At 36.5% G+C, this 15937-nt stretch overlaps 3 protein-coding genes across 3 annotated transcripts; all 3 read right to left on the bottom strand.

Annotated features, from left to right (window-relative positions):
* Nucleotides 1-209: 209 nt before the first annotated feature.
* Nucleotides 210-2456, bottom strand: LOC140793898 (gamma-glutamylcyclotransferase 2-2-like). The gene is made up of 9 exons (XM_073145667.1): nt 2337-2456; nt 2117-2237; nt 1926-2002; nt 1485-1541; nt 1337-1393; nt 1179-1219; nt 975-1046; nt 778-857; nt 210-555 (listed from the first exon to the last, which is right to left on the bottom strand). The coding sequence occupies exons 2-9, from the start codon at nt 2223-2225 to the stop codon at nt 410-412; spliced, it is 639 nt and encodes a 212-aa protein (XP_073001768.1). The 5' UTR covers nt 2226-2237; nt 2337-2456; the 3' UTR covers nt 210-409.
* Nucleotides 2457-4503: 2047 nt separating this feature from the next.
* Nucleotides 4504-8317, bottom strand: LOC140794421 (FCS-Like Zinc finger 14-like). Its single transcript, XM_073146438.1, has 2 exons — nt 7524-8317; nt 4504-4895 (listed from the first exon to the last, which is right to left on the bottom strand). Exons 1-2 carry the CDS (start codon nt 8018-8020, stop codon nt 4757-4759), a joined length of 636 nt encoding a protein of 211 aa, XP_073002539.1. The 5' UTR covers nt 8021-8317; the 3' UTR covers nt 4504-4756.
* Nucleotides 8318-11514: 3197 nt separating this feature from the next.
* Nucleotides 11515-15313, bottom strand: LOC140793675 (U-box domain-containing protein 51-like). The gene is made up of 10 exons (XM_073145320.1): nt 15158-15313; nt 15073-15088; nt 14596-14672; nt 14343-14461; nt 14052-14260; nt 13901-13952; nt 13303-13531; nt 12852-12953; nt 12338-12769; nt 11515-12258 (listed from the first exon to the last, which is right to left on the bottom strand). Exons 1-10 carry the CDS (start codon nt 15311-15313, stop codon nt 11515-11517), a joined length of 2136 nt encoding a protein of 711 aa, XP_073001421.1.
* Between the last annotated feature and the right edge of the window lie 624 nt (nt 15314-15937).

The following is a 15937-nucleotide window of genomic DNA, read 5'->3' as shown; positions in this document are numbered from 1 at the left end:
TTCCTTGATATGTGTGATACTTTATAGTTAAACTGTCTGACTAATTGCAAAAAAGAGATTCCAACTTGCAAATTTCTTGATCTAATACAAACACTGTGAAAAGATGACATAACATCACATATACCTCTAAGTTTCTGATAAAATCTGAACATCTCAAGCTAGAATAAAGGAAAATCTCTCGAAAAATATTGGTGTTCTCACTTAGAACGTATAATCCAACGGACATTTTTAAATCAATCAGCATGAGATCAGTCTCTTACATTCCTCCATTGTTAGAAAAGGAGGGGAGAAAATAACATTAGCAATTGAGAAACATCTCCAAGCCTCCAAGGGCTTCAAATGAGGATGAGTCAAACAAAACAATGAGAACAGAGATAGCCTGTTCCAGTTGAATATAGCCTCAAAATCTTCATGAGTCCGCCGCAACAGCAAGATGCGCAAAAGACATATAGGAATTGCGAGAAATATCTGTTGGTGCCGCCTTTTCTTTTGTTAAACTCTCAAGAACCTTTCTCACCTCATTTGCAAGCTCTATCACATAACCATCTTCATGACCTGCAATTTTTTTCTCAGTATCATCAATTTATCTGCTATAAAAATCTGTCCTTTGCTTTAAAGAAAACAAGTTCACCTTTTGCAATTACATTATCATGAGAGTTGTTTATGTCAATCATTCAATTGCACCATTTGAGAAATGATATTAGCTCCTATCCAGTTATTTCAATTTATTGAATGATGTCTTTAGCTGATGTAAGATTACTCATAACAGAACCTCACCTATATTTGACAATGCCTTCTCTAAAAGAAATAGATAATCCCTATTGTTTCCACAAGGACCACGAGCGGTAGCAATTTGTCTGCAATATATAAGAAAATTCTTTTATCAAATAACTAGGAAACAATGAGATGCAGCAACAAGCTAGAAAAAGGAAAAGGAATTAACTATGAAGGTCATATATTATTCTTCTACTTACATTGCCATTTCATCCAAGGAAGCTGGACCAAGGTAGTACTTGTTAGCTACTTTATCTGGGGTGGATGTGAATCTGTAGAGTAATTATAGATCATTATTCTAAGAACACAAATTTTAAGCAGAGTAGCTTAATAAAGGCTTTAATGATGGGATGCACATTAGTGTCAAAATGTATAATTTTAGCTTGCAAAGTAGGACATCTTACACAAAAACTCCTGTCACAGCCGGCTCAAGAATATCTCCTTCCTGAATAAAACATGAGAAGAAAAGCAAAGAGATAGAGAAAATGAGAACATTGAGAAAATAATACAACACCAATGAAGAAATGCTTGAGAGACCAACAACAACCAACTTCCTTCTCACCTTGTAAAAGTCCACAATAGTTTTACTATCATATTCGCACTCTCTTCTCTCCAAATACTGCAGACAAGAAAATTCATCAATAATTTGCAACAATGTGTGAGCTCAAGTAACAATCCATTGAAATGGAAAAAAAAAATATTGAAAGTACCTCCATTGCTTTTCTTTCCTTTTCTTTGTCTCCTCTAACGCAATATGCCGCACCCCACTGGAAAGTAATTTGATCTTGTTAAAAGAAGTATACAGATAAAAATAACAAACACAAAAGCTATATTTTAAAGTTCTACATCTTTCCTAACTCATCTCAAATATGCGAAGAATAGACCCAGTAGATGCAGATCATCATTTCAACTGCATATTAACTATAAAGAAGAACCGAGAACAATGTAAAAAAATTCAATTTGGTAATTAATAGGTAAAGAAAAGAGGGAAAATAATCCTTTCAGAATCATGATGTATGCATTAGTTCATAAGAAGAACACCAAAGTTGTCGTTTTACAAATTGGAATACATTAATATCTCCCCCTATCTATCCATGTAAAATCGAAACTATATATACGCAATGTCTTGCAAAATGTATGTAATAACTTACACAGATTGCTCCCTTCTTCGCCTCCAATGTGCAAGTTCGAGCGGGATTCTCCGGTGTCCCTCTATGATCTATGCAAGCTAAAGAAACAAAATCCAAGCATACCCAGTGTTACAATCCAACCATTTAACATCAAGACTATACTTTTCTTCATCAATCTTCACCCAAAAAAAAAAAGAAGAAAAAGAACTTACCAAGATCGAAAACACGCCTATAGTCCTTGATGAACCCAATGATCCTCTCATCGAAGTCGAATCCCGGGTTCCACACCAACGATCCGTATGCGAAGACCCACATCACCATTTTTGGTACTTCCTGCATTATTCCAAGAAATTAACCAAAAAAATAAACGAAATGGAAGCATATGCATAATGCATGAGCCCGTGAGCCAGTCTTTGCAAATGCAAACCGAACCTTTAAAGCAAATAGAAAGGAAAATTTTGGAGGCGAGGAGAGGAAGTTTTGCCAAAAGAGCCCCCCCCCCCAAAGTTATCTCCAAATTTTGGGGCTTCTGGTTGGTGATGGGGGAGAGACGATTTCGGCTCTTATAATATATATATATATGGCTACGGTACGGAAGCGGGATGCCACGTAGGCATATGGCATCATGGACATTGATGCGCATCTCGGGACGAAATGACAAGAAAGTCTTCCCTTCTTCAGCGCTCGCGTGTCCAAAATAAGGGCATTTTCGTCTTTTCATTCGGGGATTCGGTGGCCTTTTGTGAACGTGGATCCTGGATTTTGAGTTACATCGAATCGGGACGGGATCTCGTAACTTTGAAATGTTCAGAAATTTGAAAACTGCGAGACGTTGAAGAGAGTTTAAAAGAACATAATGAATGTGGACGAGTTCGCGGTAACATTCAAATACCACGTTGATTTTTTCAGCCGTCAAAGCTCTAGTGGGCTTTACCTGTGGCAAATGAACCAGCCACTGTTTTAGTTTATCCGATTCGAATTCGATCATAATTTTACTAGTTTTAGATCCTGTGGACGGTGGCTTCTGGATGTGGGGGAATAGGATAATATTATCCATCAGTGCCTCCGTTGGCTTAATTTATATTCAGATAGCAAAATTTTAAACTATATTCTACCTAAACGAATACAAATAATTTTTCAATAATAAATCAAATTTTAATTAAATAAATTATAATATTTTATTTAGAGATAATTAATATAAAAATATTAAGAGTTTTAAGAAAAAAAAATCTTGCACGTCAAATATATATAAATTAGTAAAATTAATATCTACAAAAAAAAATATAGAACATATTAGCCTCCAAATGTCAAAACTTATATATTAGAAAATGTTAGCCAACCTATTAATTAGTCAACAGTCTTATAATCTCATAGAAAAACCATCGACCTAGTATTCTTTCATTAAATTATAAAAAAATATATTATCGTTTTAAAAGTTCAAATGACAAATATAAGGATAGTAAGGATAGTATTTTTAGTATTTTAGAAAAGAAAATTGGTCATTGAATTAAAAATAGTTTTAAAAAAAACAATGTATAAATGGAAATGAACACATAATAATGTAGTGAAGAGTGTGAAAAGAAAAGAAATCTGTATTCCACCAAATAAAAATAAATAAAAAAAGAAGAAAAAGAAAGAGAGAAAATTTGTATGTATAAAAATGAAAATGAGTTTAAAATTGCTATGATGATTGAGATATGATACTATGATATAATAAACTGACTTGGGCTTGGACTGGGCATAGGCCTCTTATTTGCTACTTGGGTCAATCTAGATATGAACAAATGAGGGCCTGGGCTATGCTTAAACCCTGCCAAACTATGCTGCAATAACAAGTATTCATACATGAAAGGTACCAGTAGTTCTCATCTGTAATAATTGAATCCTAGAAATATGAAATCATGGGGACAAAACTAAGAAGATCTAATACTAGAAGTCCAAGTAAACACCTGTACAGTGATTTCAACAGAAGAATAAGAAAATTTAACATTGAGAATAACTGCAAGGACCATCTAGCATTGAATTATCCAAGCCAATATGGATACTTTATGCTTGTTCCTGCCAATGCTCAAAATCCAGTTTACTCAGCAAGTAATCAATCTATAGTTAGTCATAGTACAGAACTCCAATCTATGCAATAATCATGATAAATTACTCCACGCAAGAAATTCATCAGTTATAGCAGAATGTTGCTTCATTATAAAGCTATAAGCTATAGCACTTATTAAGATACAATATGGATTATAAGCAGTCAGTAAGAAATTCACTCTTTCAACGTATACTTCATCATTTCTCACAAAATGAAAAGGAAAAAGAACAAAAGAGGCATATATATGGAACGAATCTCTCAAATATGGAGACTATGCAAGTTCAAATAATATACCTGAGCAAAAAGAGAAGTCAAAGATCTCCATATGACTTTGGCAAGCCTTCAGTGCTTCGACGTAAGTGCTACTTATTTGTAGCATCCTCAATCCTGAGCATGTACTGAAGGAGAATGCCTTTCTTCCAATAAAAGAAAGGGGGCATGTCTTGATGCATAGAGAAATAGAATATAGCAAGAAGAACAAATAAACATGCTAACAAATTGCAGAATATATGAAGTCCCAAACTAAATGTTTTCCCTGTTTTATTGGTATTTTAAAGTCCCATGTCTTACATCCTCTCTTGAGAGTCTTTCTTTTAAAGATAAGATTAATCAGAAAATTGGGCAGGACACTAACCTCTTCATTTTTCTATATGAGCTTATATTATACCAGCAATAACAGTAATTCACCATTAATATCCCCACTTCTTTTAATTTGTAAAACTTTTAAATTTTTATTTCTTTGAATTTAGTTCATTCTAATAAGCTATGCCGCAGCAACACCAGCAGCAAAGCAGAGGCCAGAACAGGGTGACTCCATTGCTTCAGATCCACAATTCTCCCAGTACTTATCAGTCAGCATCTGCTGCTCTCTGCATTCAGCACTACAGAAAGCTCTCTCTCCCCTGCAAAATTAAGGAGATTGACAAACAAGAAGGTTCAGATAGAGTTAAACAATCATCTGAAGGAACAGATATAAAATTTTCAACAAGAGAACTATTCAATGTTACAGCATTTGGCAAAGGAAAATAGCATTGATAGTTAAAAGCAACAATCAATGAACAAAGATAAACAAAAATCAATATAATTTATGGGGTAACATCCGAATGCACATTCTCAAAAAGAAAAAAGAAAAAAAAAGAGACAACTCTCTTATAAATACAGTACTGTTTAATTGCAATTTATGCTTCTTTATTCTAGTAATGAGAGAATCTAAATGTTTAAAAAGTAATGCTTTCAATTTCTAATACAGTAGGTAGAAATGAGAATTAGCAGTTGCACAAGTTGATAGTTAGTAGTACACAAGAAAAATGAAAGCACTGTCACAACACCATAGTTAAGAAGGACAGACAACCAAGTCATGAATACTTCCTAAAAAGGGAAACTAAACTGGATCAGGTTCGAGAAACAGAAGTGGATTCTTCATTACATATCCAACTTAAAACAGGAATCTGACCTACCAGGTAAATCATAGCGAGAAATCTTTCTCATAAAGGGAAAACTGATTAAGATTTAAAGGAAAATGTCTCTCAGGAAACTGGTTAGAAAGCCATTTTTGTGCTGCCCCTAAAAAAACAGAAAAGCCTGAAGAAATTGCATCCAAACCAGAGTTGCACCGTAAAAGATTGAATTAACAAGTATGGCCATAGATAGAAATCCAAATCTCAACTTAGGGAAAGGAAGATGAAGTCAAACCCGATTAAATATAGACAAGTATGCAACGACTACAAATTCACTTTTGAACAATTTAAAAAATAAGCTATCACTGAACACATCATACTCGTTTAATGGGGATGATAGAGGTTTTCTGCTCAGAATATGAACTTCTTCAATTTGCTGTAACACAAAAAGAAACATTTACTAATTTGTTTCGTCAGACAGTACTACTTTAGGACCTTCAGGAAGTGGTCAAGACCTCAATAGCGTCTTTGTCATTGACATCTTCAAAATTGTTCAAATAATAAATAAACAAATAAATAGATCATGACATGAAGTATACGACAGATAGTGGCATTAAATCTTAAGAGTATTGGATGGTTTCAGAATTATTCAGCAGGGGAGGGCCAAAGTCACGATGCGAAAAAGTGCATTAATATTTTTTATGAATGAGCAATTCACAAATATTATGAGAACAGATTACAAAGGTAACCCCGTTTTTCATTTACAAACTACTAACAAGTTTCAATTGGACTCAGACTTAACACAAATTTGTTTGGCTTGGCTATGTCTCTGTGACATTTGAGGGTGGCTCGGGATGAGACAAATGCAAAACCTTCCTACTCTGGCCCTTCTCACTCTAAAAGGTCGAATAGTATCATTATCCTAAGTAGAACTCAAATTATGTGAACCACTTAATTCTTGTGAGCAAATAGAAGACAATGTCGAATGTTCAAATCGGTTCCTATAATTTGATTATGCAGCCTTCTCAATTGAGACCCAAAAACGACAAATCTACGCCACATTTGAACTCCACTCGATACTCGAAACATGCTGCCAGATATGGGAAATCGGAAGATTTGGTTGATACTGTTGGATACGCTAAAAAGGAACTACGAAGAAGTTATGTGAATCCCGACAACAGCTCCAAAATATTAAATCAGAGAAGAGTTCCTCTGCCAATCAATGCTGTTAGATTTACATCTTTCTAGGCCAGATTTGCTACGAAATCTTTGTCCATGTAAATAGCTTATGTACGACATAATTTGTCGCAAATGACTTACCAAATAAGCAATCTCATAACTCTATCACTACGCGATCATCTCAACAAGAGCAAGCAAATATAAGAATTAGGTTGATTAAACCTGAAAAACTCAAACGAGCTGTCAGCTTTCATCACTGGTAATTCCCAGGCCAAGATCAAGAATGAAGATCTAATTATAATTTCCATGATACTGCAGGACAGTGATATAAAGCACTCCAAAAGCCCCAGCGTACTCCATTATAATTTCCATGTCTATTACCTTGAGTTCCCAATAACACACAAAAAGAAAAGAAAAAAAAAAGGTATCGGAAAAACAAACTCACTGAATTTAAAACCAAGCATATATATATATATATATACAGATGAAAAGAGAAAAAAAAAAAAGAGGAAGCCAACGTGAAAGCAAAACCAAAGTATGCACAACCGTATCTCCAGATTATGGAGCCACCTATATATATATATATATGAATATATTCCACATGCATATATGCATGCATACATATTATATATTATGCATGCATGGATGTCTTCATCAGCAGTGAAAGCAAAGCAGTGGAGATTAAAAATAATAATTTTCGTTATAGACGAAACAGATATTTACAGCAGATAGAATAATATAAACTTATAAAAAATAAAAATAATGGACAAAAGAGAAGATCACCAATATCATCGAAGAAAAAAGGAAGGAAAAAAGAAAAGAAAAGAAAAGAAAGAAAAAGTCAAAGCATGATGATGCAAGAAATGGAGAAATACCAAAAACAAACAAATAAAATATAATAAGCCACTCGTTTGCAGTACCGAATGGGAGCAAACCAAGAAGTAGATTCTATACCTGTACATGTAGATGTCCAGCCCATCGAGGTCCTTCTCACAGAGGTAGCAGTTGCGCAGGAAATCAGCAGGCAAATACTGCGTCGCGAGCTGACTCGCCGCCGGCTTCGGCGCCTCGACGAACTCGCCACTGGCCCTGAACCCCTCGGCGCCGTCGCCGAAGTAGACCCGCTTCTTCACCTTCTTCCCCCCCACGTGCGATATCACGCACGTGTAGCTCTCTGACCTCTCCATCTCCTCCTTCGCCCTCGGCCTCTTGATCGCGATCCGCTTCGCCACCACCGCTACGCCGGCATCGTCGCCGGAGTCCAGGGCGAGGACGATCCCGAGGCCGACGGCCCCGGCGTCGAAGCTTCGGGGCGCTCTCGCCGGCTCGCAGGGTCCGGAGCCGCCGAAAAGCGCGAGCTTGAGGAAGGAGGTGGTCGCCTTCCGCTCCTTGGATACGGCATCGGTGCTCACCGAGATTTTGGGAGAGCTGGATTCGAGGTATCGCAACATTTTTCCCTCCTCTCTTCTTCTTCTCTCTCTCTCTCTCTCTCGGGAGGAGATAGTAGAAGGAAGAGACAGAGATGTGAGATGGGACTAAATTCTTGCTATTTGTACGTACTTATAATCCTCAATTCCATATTTGGAAGGTAAGGGGAGAGAGAGAGAGAGAGAGAGAGAGAGAGAGAGAGAGAGAGAGAGAGAGAGAGGGGAAGAGGAAGGCGCCTCTTCTTCTTCTCTCTTTCTGCTTCTCTCTCTACACTCTTTTCTCTCACTAGGCTCGGTGGGATTGGGGAAGAATATAAGCACATCTGGAAATGAGTTACAGGGACTAAAAAAAACGGATGGAGTTTTCATATAACACCCTACACTTATTTTCCGATTAACACCCCCAACTTTTGAGTATTACGTAACAAGACCTCTTTTTTCTTTGGCGAAAAAACAACCCTTTTCTTTTTCATATAATAATTTTCATATGAAAAGGTAGAAATATTATGTTAGAATACTAAAAATAGTTTAGGTGAGAAAATTTCTAAAATAATTTTAGTAATTTAATCGGTGTATATATATATATATTATGCTTTTCCTTCGGCTCTTGTCGGATATATATAAGCATTACTTATTAGTGAGAGGATAATATAATAATTCTAGATGATCGCTAACGACAAATTAGTTTTCGTGAGAATTAACATCATAGCATATTTATTTTAAATTATTTTTCTTATAATAAGAATTCAAATTTATTGTGTTTGATTCTCTCTTAAAATAATATTCATTTATTCCCAAATTAAGCGAAAAAATTATTTACAAAGTTCTTATTTTTGAGCCAAATTAATATAAAATTAAAGAGGATAGAAGACTCTTTGCCATTACCCTATCAACTATATAATTAGTATATTTTCTTGTGCATTAAAGAAAATAAATGAGCATTAAGTTAACTTGTAATCTCTCAATTAACTCTCATGAGGAGTGAGCTATCCCATTTATCAAGTACAAATTTACTAAAGAATGTAGACATTGGAGGAAGAGTTCAATTTAATGAGAACCATAGGTGGCTTTCTTTTCATAAATGAATACAATTAAGGAATGTAATTAATGCATATTTGTCGCATAGTTAGTCTTAATCACCATTCACAAAGAATTGAATAGAGAAGTCCCCCCTCATGTCATTTCCATGAACTATTTACTGACTAAAGGTGACAGAGAAATTACTCTATAATGGCAAAAATACCCCTGTTGAATCTTAGGAGCATCTGAAAGAATAAAACCAACTTTTATTTGTCATTAGATGAGCAAGACTTTTTTTGGAGTTCTTTTTTCCACATAATTGGCACCCAGAACTTTTAAAATATTATAATTACCACTGAAATGTTTGTCTCCTCTGTAAAATATAAATTGCTCTTTTTTTTAAAAAAAAAGTTTAGAATAAAATATTTGACATCAAATCTTATTGTATAGCAAATATCTAAGTAAGATTGCAAAACTTTTAAACCATTTTATAAATGCCAAAATAGTATTTTATTAATTTAATTTATAATTAGTTAGATTTGTGAAGTTTATTTTTATTGTGTTCAACTTTTATATATATATATATATATATATATATCAGGGAGAGATAATTTTTATATTTAGCAAATGTTCGACTTATGATTAACCTACCACTCTCGTAGTCTATATAAGAAAAAATTTTAGATAGATAAGTATTTCCATGGCAATTACAATAATTTGAAGAATATATTGAGAATTATACTATTTGAAAAGTTTTAAGTAAAGATTATTTTTAAGTATTCTCCAATCATTGTATTCCATGTCACTCAAGAAAAGGTCACAGCCAAATAATATTTAAATACCTCATCAGGCCATGACTAATTTATTATTTATTAAGCAACACATCTAACCAATATTATTAATATAATATGCTTCTTATTATACATTTGTTTTGTATTATTCCATGAGATCTCTCAGTAAGATATAACAAAAGAAGTGTAACAACATAAGAAGAGGAGATCAAAACCTCGTCTCTTCCATTGATTTTAAGCAATACTAAGTCATAGTTTAAAAGGCAGAATTATATATATATATAATTTAGCCAAAGATAATACAAATAGCTTATCCTCTTCACACATAACATTTTTCATCAATTATTGCTCGATTTAATAGTTACAACTTAGTCATCCAGTTAGAAGAACAATTAGCATCGATCCAAGGTCTTTTCTTTTCTTCTTCTTTCCTTGGATGGACCACGTTCAATCTTATTGACGTGAATAGTACTGACATGTTTATTTACCCACGTCACCCAAATTGCATCCATCTTACACTCCGCAACTGATATGTATAACTTTGAACTTCAAAACAATAATGGTATAAGATTGAGAGAAAGATTGAAATGAAGAAAGGAGTTGGGTCAGGCTTCATTTTCGGATCTCAATGTCGAGTCTCAATTCAGAAGTCTTTAACAGTAGTTGGTAAGAATAAAAAATCATAATATATATTCGCCAAACCGAAAAGTTTGGAATGAAGAAAGTAGAAGCATGCGTAATGCGTTTCTCTCCTCCTTGATTCCATCTGTAGATTGACTGCAATAGGGATCCCATGCCATTTAACATTGTTTTTGTACAGTAACATCTGCTTTGCCATTATACACCATCCTATATTCTCTTCTTGAGTATGTGTGATAGGATATAGTTAAGTTTTCACTCACTTCTATTTGGTCGTGCAGAGCTGACTCAAAAGAGTGTTCTTCTTACAGGGAAATGATCTTCCTGCGAGTATTCTCAAAACTTTACCTCGAGGAAAGGAGTATGCATCTGATTTTGGCTTCTCCAATTTCTTGAGATATCATATCTCATAATATCCTTGGTGGAAAAGAAGAAGAAGAAGAATTGGAGATGATCAATCTTCTTTGTCATACATTTGTTTGTTTTAATGGATGTTGAGTGCTTACTCCAAATTTTGCACAAGATGTTACATTCTAACACTGACAAATGACTTACTGCTGCTAATATACAATACCCTAAGACAATATTATTATGTACCTAAGCAATCTTAGTCTTGTCAATTTCCTCCTTAATATTTGGAAATAAAAAGTTAGGTTAGAATTTAGAGCATCTCTTTGAATTTTTATTTGTGTTATTATTTAACTCTTTTATAGTTCTAACTATCAACTTTTGGCTTTTATATTGTTTCTTTTTAGAATATTTTGTATAGAAATTTCACAAAAATAAATAATTTTATAATTTAGTTGTTATAAAAATAATTATTTATTATTATTCGCACCATGCCATATGAATATTTATTATTCTACTCCTGTATTTTATCTAAAATGACTGATCTAAATTTTAAAGTCAAATAGAGAGTATTCGAAGTATTTTTTATTTATTTATTTTATTTTCAAAATTAGTCCAGAATATTTTTCAGATATTAAAAGATAAATATTCATGTGATGTGAAATGTGAATAATAATGAAAGTAAAAACGTTGTGATTTTGATTGACATTGGCTAGAAAACTATAAATACAACATACCTGGGGGATGCATCGGCATGTTATAGAGTCGACCCCACGCGGCGCAGTGCTCCATATTTTCCTCCGCAGCCTCTCTCAATCTGTTCAGCTCCGGCAGCACGACGGTGCCCAGGTCCGGCCGGTCGGCCGGGTGTAGCTCCGCACACCTGAGTGACACCCGCGCAAACCGCAGGGTTTCCTCCACCGGCCAGTCGGCCACCGTCGGGTCCAACATCTCCTCGAACATCCCCGCCTCGATAGCCTTCTCCATCCGCTGCTTTATCCCCGCCGGCGGCATCCCGGTGATCAGCTGCAGCAGCATGATCCCGAGAGAGTACACGTCGGATTTTGTCCCGAGCATGCCGGACTTGTGGTACTCCGGATCGACGTAGCACGACGTTCCGTCGGCGGCGGCGGCGGTGGAGGAAGAGGTCGTACAGTACTGGGCGAGGCCGACGTCGCTTACCTTGCTGACATAGTTCCGATCCAGTAGGATGTTTGCTGGGTTGAGGTCGCGGTGGACGACCGGGGCCGGCTTTGTCTGGTGGAGGAAGAGGAGGCCGGTGGCGATCTCGGCGGCGATGCGGAAGCGGTGCTGCCAAGGGATGGGCGGCGTGTTCCCTCGCCGGAAGAGACGGTCTTCCAAGCTGCCGTTGGCCATGTACTCGTAGACGAGGCAGCCGTACTCTGGGCAGGCGCCAAGTAAGAGAATCATGTTTGGATGCCGAATGCGGCTTAGCATCTCAACCTGTGAAATTAATATATAGAAATAGTTATTATGCTCTTGTGAAGTAAATAATCTAATTAAAAAATTTTGAGTTTGATACCTCGTGTTGAAACTGAGACCTCCCTTCAGCGACGTCGTGACGGAGAACCTTAACGGCGACCGGCGTGTGATGCAGCAGACATCTGTACACCGGTCCGTACCCACCTTCCCCTATCTTTCTTCTCTCGGCGAAGTGATCCGTGGCTGCCTCTATCTCCTCTATCGCGTATCTCCTATACCTCACGTCTGCTTGCAGTGCCAAAGCATGCAATGCTCTCTTCTTCTCCTCGGCTTCTTGCACTGCCTTCTCCTCTGCATCCATTCGTTTCTCGGCTTCCACTTCTGCTACCCTCTTGGACTCTTCGGCTGCCTCCATTGCTGCCATGCACTTTGCCCTCTCCTCCTCCGCCATTGCTAGGGCGGCTTCTTCTGCCATTCGAGCTTCTTCCACCCTCCTCTCTTCCTCCATTCTCATTCTATTCAGCTCCATCGCCTCCAACGGATCCAGAACATATAAATTTACTTAAGAGAAGTTTTAAGGATTAGTGCTATATATATATATATATATATATTACCTTCTGTTTAGCTGCTAGTGCTTCTCTGCATGCGTTGCTGTACATGTCCATAGTCTGCTTCAGCTCTAACTGCAGCCTCCTCATCTCTGCTTCCATGTCTTCCTGTAATTTAGAGTCCATATATATATATACTAGTTAGCTTAATAGAAGAAATTAAGTATAGTAATATTTGAACTAGGGGGTCGTCGTAAAGTTATAATATACATAGTTGATTCATTACCTAAAATAGTGTTAGAGGTTTATATGAAAATCTCGAAAGACAAACGAGTAGAGGTTTACATAAAATAAATCAACAATAGTTCAAAAAAAAAATCTAGATATAAGTATTATCTCTATTAAATATAAAAATTACTATTTTTTTAACCATTCAAGTTTATAAAATAATTGGCGACTTAAAAAGTCATGCTTGAGAATTTATCCCATGTGAATACATGTATATGTGTGCACATACCATGGCAGCAGCTTCAGATGAGAAGCTCTCATAGGAAGTGGGAATGAAGGCATCCATTGCTGAGTTGCCTGGAGACTGCACCATATCTAAGCTGTGATCAAAGATATCTGACAACTTCTGGTGGAAGCTGCCATCCCTACTTCCATTGTCCAGACTCACAGATGGCATATCACTTTCTGCCATCTTATCTCCATTAATCCTTTTTGGCGTTGCAAAGCGTGTCGATCCCCTGCCAAAAGGTGACCTATTCAACGTAGATTTCAAGCATGCATGTAAGTTCACCGTATATTGGACCAATTAATCTTTTTTTATCCCTACTATAAAAGATATTTATTCGGCCCTTAACATATTTTTTAGTATTGATCTCTAAAAAATGCTTGAGTTAACTTTATCTTAGCAGCAACTAAGGAAATAAAAATGCACTCCCTTTCGCTTTAACCAAGGACATTAAAGTTATTTTTGCATTTGTAATTAATTTAACTCAAAAAACAAAAGCAAAACCTTTTAACGACTTAAGTTTTTACAATTATTATCCTGATATTAGAGCAGACATTTTGGGTTCAAAATCTGTCAGACATATCTGCAAGTAGAGCATTACTTGACTGAATCCCTCTCCGCAAGTAGATTGAGAGTCTCCTGTGCAGCTTCACCTGGCAATGGAAGATCTTGTGATGAGGTAGAGTTGAGGGGATTAGTTGATAATTGTATCAGAAATGAAGAGGTAGAGGGAGAGAGAGAGAGAGAGATGCCTTTGGTTGCATTGAAGCGTTGTCCTAGCGAGGCAGATCGGAGGCTTGACTGGTTCTGGATTTGAGGCCGGAAGGCCGCCGGCGGGGACGTCGTCGGTCTGGCGGCGTTTCTCAGGGAAGACAGCTTACCTTTGGAGATGATATAGACAGTGCAAAAGTCAGGTGCACATTTGGAAATACTCGTAGCAACATCGGTGGCCTTCAACGACCTTCCAAGAAGAAATTATTAAGAAAAGCTGAATTAAGAATCAGCTAAGCTAGACGTAGATGTCAACGAGCTACTGGTTCTACCTGGCAAATCCTCTGGACGGCGCGGCGACTACAAGCTTTTCGATTGCGGCTTGCCAAACGAAGTCTATGATCGCCTTCGCTACGTCAACGCCTTCGAGTACGACATCCTTGCAGTACACCTTCTTTACCATTTTTTATTTCAGATAATTAAGTTGCTAATTTTTCTTAATCTTGTATCAAGGGCGAAGGCCAAGGCCATGGATTAATGCTTAATTATATATGCCAATTTAATTACCAAAATATAGAGACTCACATCTTTCCTCTTGCAGAAGCATCTGAAGGGAATAAATAGCTCCCTCATGGCATTAGCAGCATCCTCTTGGTTTCCTGCTGCATTTCATCATAAGGAGAAGGGTATAGTTAGTAGAGTTTTTTTTTTTTTATAAAAAAAAAATGAGCTGCTCTTAAATGAGGACAATTTTTAATTTATAATTATCAGAAAGTAACTTGAATAGCATTCATGTAAAAATAAAAATAAAAATCGGAGGGTAGAACAACATTTGCATGCATGATTTCGATAATTTTAAGTATGTAATTGTATATAATTATTAAAGATATGATATATGTTAACTTAATCCAATAACTAATAAACTGAATGTAAAATATGAAGACTCTCCTGCTTCAGCACCTTCTGCTTCTGTTTCTCTTAAATCCAACATAACTTCAAATTAATATCTAGAAATTTACACAAGCCAGGGGACAATGAACAAAGAAGAATCTAGGTTAGTACTGTTATACAGTATCTTCTGGTTGTCTTTTGTTTCACATTCATATGTATATATATAACACATGGAAGAGAGAAGACACTTACAAGCCTTTGCATGGACATGGATGAGTGATACAGTTTGGCCCTTGAAGATGATATGATCCAATGCCCACTTCAAGGCACCCTGGCTTACTTTATCCTTGTCGATAGCGACGGCGACCACCGACGGGAACGCCGCGCCGGCTCGCAACCCCTTCTGGTTCATCTTCTTCTTTCCTCTATTCTTTCCTTAATTTTCCAGTGCACTTGCATACATCACCTTAGTAATATCTCCTCTCTCTCTCTCTCTCTCTCTCTCTCTCTCTCTCTGTGTGTTCTCTTGTTAATTTTGTACCTTTTGAAACTCTTTACTTGTTTGATTCCTCTCTTCCCTTCCAGAGAGGTGTGAGAAGGGAGGCAGTTCCTATGTTGCCAACTCGCCATTATGTCACCATGACTATTTTGATCTCCTTCTTTTGTGGGGCATAGCATGGATCTCGGATGCCCCTCAATGACATGACATGACATGGCATGGCCTTTCGGTTAGAAACAGTTGGAAAAAGGTTTGTCTAGGTGAATTAGTTGTCAGACCCACATAATATCTGGTTGGAAGTTTGTAGAGTTTTATTATGTCAGAGTATGATCTGCCAAACAGAGGGGAAAACAGATAGGGAGTATACTAATTGTGTGTCATTTATATTATAAATTCAGTTGTTAATAGAATAAAGAATATTTTGGCACTTTAAAAACATTTGATCTGAAGTCGAATTGGATTGATAGATATTTTTTAAGAAATACATGATCAACAGCTTAGTGAGTTGGATGGTTTTCTCATTCTAATGGCAAACTG

Source organism: Typha latifolia, chromosome 8 (genome assembly GCF_019914945.1).
Source record: "Typha latifolia isolate L0001 chromosome 8, TyphaL0001v2, whole genome shotgun sequence".
In the NCBI taxonomy this organism is placed as follows: domain Eukaryota; kingdom Viridiplantae; phylum Streptophyta; class Magnoliopsida; order Poales; family Typhaceae; genus Typha; species Typha latifolia.
This window is presented reverse-complemented; position numbering and strand designations above follow the sequence as displayed.

Coding starts and splice junctions, on each gene's coding strand:
- LOC140793898 (XM_073145667.1), bottom strand. CDS start 2,225: ATGGTGATGTGGGTCTTCGCATACGGATCGTTGGTGTGGAACCCGGGA. Junction 1,542..1,925: donor CGAAGAAGGGAGCAATCTGT/GTAAGTTATTAC, acceptor ATTACTTTCCAG/TGGGGTGCGGCATATTGCGT. Junction 1,047..1,178: donor GCTGTGACAGGAGTTTTTGT/GTAAGATGTCCT, acceptor ATTACTCTACAG/ATTCACATCCACCCCAGATA.
- LOC140794421 (XM_073146438.1), bottom strand. CDS start 8,020: ATGTTGCGATACCTCGAATCCAGCTCTCCCAAAATCTCGGTGAGCACC. Junction 4,896..7,523: donor CTGGACATCTACATGTACAG/GTATAGAATCTA, acceptor TTAATTTTGCAG/GGGAGAGAGAGCTTTCTGTA.
- LOC140793675 (XM_073145320.1), bottom strand. CDS start 15,313: ATGAACCAGAAGGGGTTGCGAGCCGGCGCGGCGTTCCCGTCGGTGGTC. Junction 14,462..14,595: donor GCTTCTGCAAGAGGAAAGAT/GTGAGTCTCTAT, acceptor ATGGTAAAGAAG/GTGTACTGCAAGGATGTCGT. Junction 13,953..14,051: donor ACGCTTCAATGCAACCAAAG/GCATCTCTCTCT, acceptor TTCCATTGCCAG/GTGAAGCTGCACAGGAGACT.